Raw genomic sequence first — 4,950 nt, forward strand, 5'->3', positions numbered from 1 at the left:
CGGGGGCCGGGCCCCCGCCCCCCCCCCCCCCCCAACTTCCTACCTTGAACACCTTGAGGACCCTCCAGTAGGCAGACTTGTTCCTCCACTTCCTGTAATCCAGGGGGTTGAGGGCCTGGGCCAGGATCTGAGCCGTGGTCTCCTGGTAGAAGAGAAGCGGCCGGTACTCTTCACCTGGGTGTGCGAGGGGGAGAGGGGCAGGGGTTGGTGGCTGGCTTGGCCTCCAGGGAACCTCTCCCCTCCCCACGGTTCTCCTAACCCTCGGTGGGGGGGTGGGGAGGAGGAAAAGCCCAGTGCCTTGCGGAGGCCGCTGAGACAGACTCACTGTAGTCATAGCTGTTGGAAGACACAGGCTCCGCCTCACAGTCTGAGAGCATTTCTGCAGGAGAGAAGGGTGTTTCCCACGAGCCGGCCGGAGAGCCCAGACGCTCCCCACACTGTTACGGGGTAGGACGGCTCCGGGACAGGGCGGCTGTCAGGGCACAAGTGTCCAGGCCCCCTGGACCTCGGATTTCTCGGAATCCCTGTGCACGCCCAGGATTCTTACCGACTGAGAAAGTCTCACTCTAAAAACATCTTCAAATGTAACGTTAAGGGTGCTTGAAGATGTAATTCAAACATTTGCTGACTTCACTTTGGTACTTTTCAGAATTTGGAACCCGTCCTATATTTTTCAGCCTGGAACTTTCCTTGGAAGTCCCTCTGGAAAGCTTATACAGCCTGAGCCCAGCAGAGAGGGGCCTAAACTCACAATGGTCTTTATCAAGTGGAGTCATGGCCAGCCCTAGTTCTGCCTCTGTGTGACCTTAGGGCCCTCTCCGGGCCTCATTTCCCCCTTTTCCTCCAGCCTGATGGGCTACAATAGGTCTAGAAGACAGCACAGGGATGATGTGTGCTGAACTCTGAAGGCTCAGGTGACAGAGGGGAGGAGAGGAAAAATCACGGCAGACTTCCTGTAGGGGGAGTCGCTGGCATCTGTGTGCTGTTCAAGGATCAACTGTGTCTGTATGCACGTGTGCTGTGCGTGTATTTGTACACGCATGTATTTGTACTGTGGGGGGGTATGCGTGTGCACATATGTGTGTATACGGGAGCAGCACTTGATGTGGGCAGTGACAGCTCTTAGATGTCGCCCTGGGAAGAGAGTGGAGGAGGAAGCTACTCGTGAACCTGGACGGGCAGGTGAGGAAGGGAGGCCTTACCAGCACGAGCTGAAGCACGGAGGCGGGGCATTGGTAAGAACGTGCAGAGAGGAGAAGGACAATGACATTGGCCTCCAGAGATGTGAAGGGCACAGAGGGGGCCAGCCCCCACCGGCCTATCCTGGGAGCTCGGTTCAGCCCCTCACCTGGGGTACCTGGGACGGAACAGACCAAGGACCTCCTCCGCTGCCACTGGTAGATCCAGGTGCAGACGACCACGGTGACCACATAGAACGCGTACAAGCCTAGGTAACCTGCGGACGGGGTGCGGGCCGTCACCACGTGGCAGGCTGGCCACAGGCCCAGAGGACAAAGGCTGCCGGGTCTACGGCCGGCGCCTGGTGCCCGTGGTCTGCGTTAAGCTAGCCCAGCGCCGGGAGGCAGACGGCAACTTCCTGGAGCCCTTTCCCCGCCTCTCTGCTTTCCTTGGCCCTCCTTCCCTTCCTGCCCCACCCCCTCCCCTGGAAATCAAAGCGGAGACACCTGACACAGACAGTGGCCTTCGGGACCTGATTCAAGCGCTAAGGGCTGGTGTCCTGCTCTGTGCCCTGGGGAAGCTGAGCCCCAAGACCGCAGCCCCTGAGCTCGGGCTGTGCGGGGTTCGGCCAGGAGGGGCCCTGGCAGCGAATGTGGTGCCTGTCTCTGGCTGAGCCCGGGACCCTCTGACTGTCGCGCGTGCTTGGTGGCACCGGGTCTCTGGCCGGCATTCCCTGCCCTTTCAGGGGCTCCTACGGTGCTGATCCCGGGATGGCTCTGCATCTCGGCGCCCCTCGTCGGTTCCTATGACCCTCTGTCAATCGTGCCTCTACCCAGGTCGCTTGAACCGTCAGTGGAATGTGTGTGCGGCAGGGACCCTGATGTCTTTGGTCAGCAATCTGACTCTGCTGCTCGTTAAAATGTGACATCTTAAAAGTCTGCAACGTCACCCACTCCGCCCTGCCCCCTCTGCCTGTCTGGTTATCTGAGCCATAGGTTCCTTTTTTTTTTTTTTTGCTCAAGCCAGCCTGAGTAGGGTTTCCGTCATTTGGGAAACCAAAGGGACACTGTGGCCATGCCCCCGGCGTCCCCCTGGGCCTCCCGCCCGCCAGCCCTGGGTGACGGGTCACCCGGCCAGCCCCGCGGCTACTCACCCAGGGCCCAGGCCAGCGTGACTCTGCCGAGGTAGAGTGCGGTGAAGGTCAGGAACACGGCCACCATGTAGAAAATGATGTCCCTGAGGAAGGGCCTGGAGGCGGCCGTGAAGGGGCGCAAGATGGCGATGCCGCCGGCCACCACGGTGGTCACCAGCACACCGGCGCCTGGGGGGGGGGACGGCNCGGCTGTGCGCGGGTCTGAGAAAGCTACCAGGGCGCTGAAGATGTCAGGTGCCCCGTTCCCAAACGCCAGGAAGGTGACGCCATGGGGAGAGCGTGTCAAGGGCACACCGACCAGGGTCCCCGGCCAAGCCAGCCCTTTCCTGGCCCGGGAGCCACCCCGCCCTGTCTCCCAGCCACCCCGACTGCCCTCCCTCCCGCCGGGGTGCAGGCCCTGGATGGAAGGATACTGCCACGTTGTGAGAAAGCTTGAGCAAGGTGGAAATGGCCGACAAGTTAGGGCAGAAGCTGTGGAGAGAAAGCAAACGGTGTGGGCCCCCGGGGCGAGTGGTCTCGGCTCACATCCTTCCCCCAACACGGGGTCACCCGAACGTCAACCTCCCGGGGACTCTTCCCAACTGGAAGCCGGGCCGTGTGAGCCCAAGGCCAAACTCACAACTTTGCCGCAGTGACGCCCAGAATCAGAAACAGGTAAAGCAGCCAAAAAGCCTGGAGGTGGTTGGGGTATGGAGGGGAGGAGAGGGAAGGGAGGGAGGGTTAGGCCCGGCCTGGGCCGCAGGCCCCTCTCACCAGCTCCCCCCGGCAGGGCCTCACATAGATGGTGACGGCCAGAGGGAGGAGGTTGGGCGGGAAGTGGCAGAAGATGTCCTCCAGGTAGTTGAGGTAGCCCCCCTCGCTGCGGCAGTCAGGGTTGGTCCTGATGAAATCACAGCGGTCAGAGACGTTCAGGCTGCACACTTCCCGACACTGCAGGGGAGGCGGGGAGAGGGACACCCTGAGGGCGGCCGGACTGGGACCATCTAAGCAGCTGAGGACCCCCTCCTGCAGCCCGACCCCTAACAGCCCCACCAAGTGCCAACCACACACTTTAAGTTTTTAAAATAAATGTGTGTTTGAAATTAACACGAGTAATTTACAAATGCATACTTGTTTCCAAAAGCAAATATATTTAAAGATATCTAAATTCTCCGTTTTCTTCTCTACCCTCCACAATCCCTCCTCTCTAAAGTCCCCAGCACCGTGAGTTTCCAGAGTGACCTCATAGGCACAATGACCTTGTCTATACATCCTATTATACAGTTATTTTGTTTTATTTATTTATTTATTTTTATTTATTTCTAGGAGAGAGAGAGAGACAGCGTGAGCAGGGGAGGGTCAGAGAGAGAGGGAGTCACAGACTGAAACAGGCTCCAAGCTCTGAGCTGGCAGTCAGCACAGAGCCCGACGCAGGGCCCGAACCCACGAACCGCGAGATCATGACCCAAGCGAAAGTCGGACGCTTAACCGACTAAGCCACCCAGGAGCCCCTACAGTTATTTTGTTTTAAAGAAACACATCCATCTTAAATCTCTTCTTTTTACAATTTGCTTTTAACACTTCACATCTATGCTGTGTATTCATATATCGGTGCACATTACAATGAAGGAGCTGATACAAGTCAAAGCATTCTGAGTAACTGCTAAAAGGCAGCACAGTGCAAGGAGCTTAAAATGTATCTCAATTAATCCACCCCACCATCTTTCGAGGAAGGCACTATTATTCTATATACAGATAAGGACTCGAAGGCTATGTCCTGGGGTCCACTCAGTGGTAGACAGGGTGGGAATCCAGTTGGTCTGAGCCTCTAGAACCCTGTCCTTAACCGTCACACTGTGTAGACTCCCTGTTGATATATTTTAATTTTTTAATTTTCAAGTAGGCTTCATGCCCAGTGCCCAGTAGGCTTCATGCCCAGTTCAACGCAGGGCTTGAACTCATGACCCTGAGATCAAGAGTCAACTCGCTTCATCGACTGAACCACCCAGGCGCCCCTCCCTGCTGATTTTTTCAACATCAGTGGAGTATTTCATACTCCAAAGGATACAGGGGAGGTAACACTTCCCCACCGGCAGGCCTATGGGTGTGTCTGATTTTTCAGTGTTACCAACAATAAACTTCCTTGCACGTGACTCTCTCAGTACACGCGAAAATATTTTGAAAGAGAGAATTCTAGAAGTAAAAGTGCTGAGTCAGAGTGTGTCAGAGTCTGGGTTCCGCCAGAAGCAACCCGGACACAAAGATTTATAAGTATTTGGAAAAAAAATATTTTTTTAAGAGGAAAAAAAAAAGTATCTGGGAGGTGTATGGAATGCGGTTGCCAAAATGAGGCAGAGGAGGGGAAGAAAACTACCAGTGAGCCTGGGCTGGGTCTACTCCCACCTTGGACTAGATAATCCTGAGGGCAAGGGCACTGGGTATTTATACACCGACCCCTGCCCGTCCCTACGCAGCTCCCCAGCGCTTCCTGCCTACCGTGCTTTGGGGCGGTTTGAGAAAAAGATGGCTGGCGATTAGAAGTCAACAGAAGCCCACCAAACAGTACAGTGTCCAAGGATATGGGAAGGGCCCTGACGGCCTCTCTTGCAGAGGGACAAGTATCTTAGGCATCTGATGGG

The 4,950-nt window shown here is 56.3% G+C and overlaps 1 protein-coding gene across 1 annotated transcript in view; it reads right to left on the reverse strand.

The window, feature by feature from the left end:
* Window positions 1-4,950, reverse strand: part of SLC8B1 (solute carrier family 8 member B1) — a 23,720-nt gene that overhangs the window by 12,610 nt on the left and 6,160 nt on the right. The window contains exons 4-10 of the mRNA XM_077747916.1: window positions 3,110-3,262; window positions 2,952-3,004; window positions 2,745-2,803; window positions 2,333-2,599; window positions 1,349-1,456; window positions 326-379; window positions 44-174 (exon numbers count right to left, since the gene is read on the reverse strand). Of these exons, the coding sequence (XP_077604042.1) occupies window positions 44-174; window positions 326-379; window positions 1,349-1,456; window positions 2,333-2,599; window positions 2,745-2,803; window positions 2,952-3,004; window positions 3,110-3,262 (825 nt within the window). The remainder of the gene's footprint in view (window positions 1-43; window positions 175-325; window positions 380-1,348; window positions 1,457-2,332; window positions 2,600-2,744; window positions 2,804-2,951; window positions 3,005-3,109; window positions 3,263-4,950) is intronic.

The sequence above is a fragment of the Crocuta crocuta genome, unplaced genomic scaffold, assembly GCF_008692635.1.
Source record: "Crocuta crocuta isolate KB4526 unplaced genomic scaffold, BGI_CrCroc_1.0 scaffold29, whole genome shotgun sequence".
NCBI classification, from domain to species: Eukaryota; Metazoa; Chordata; class Mammalia; order Carnivora; family Hyaenidae; genus Crocuta; species Crocuta crocuta.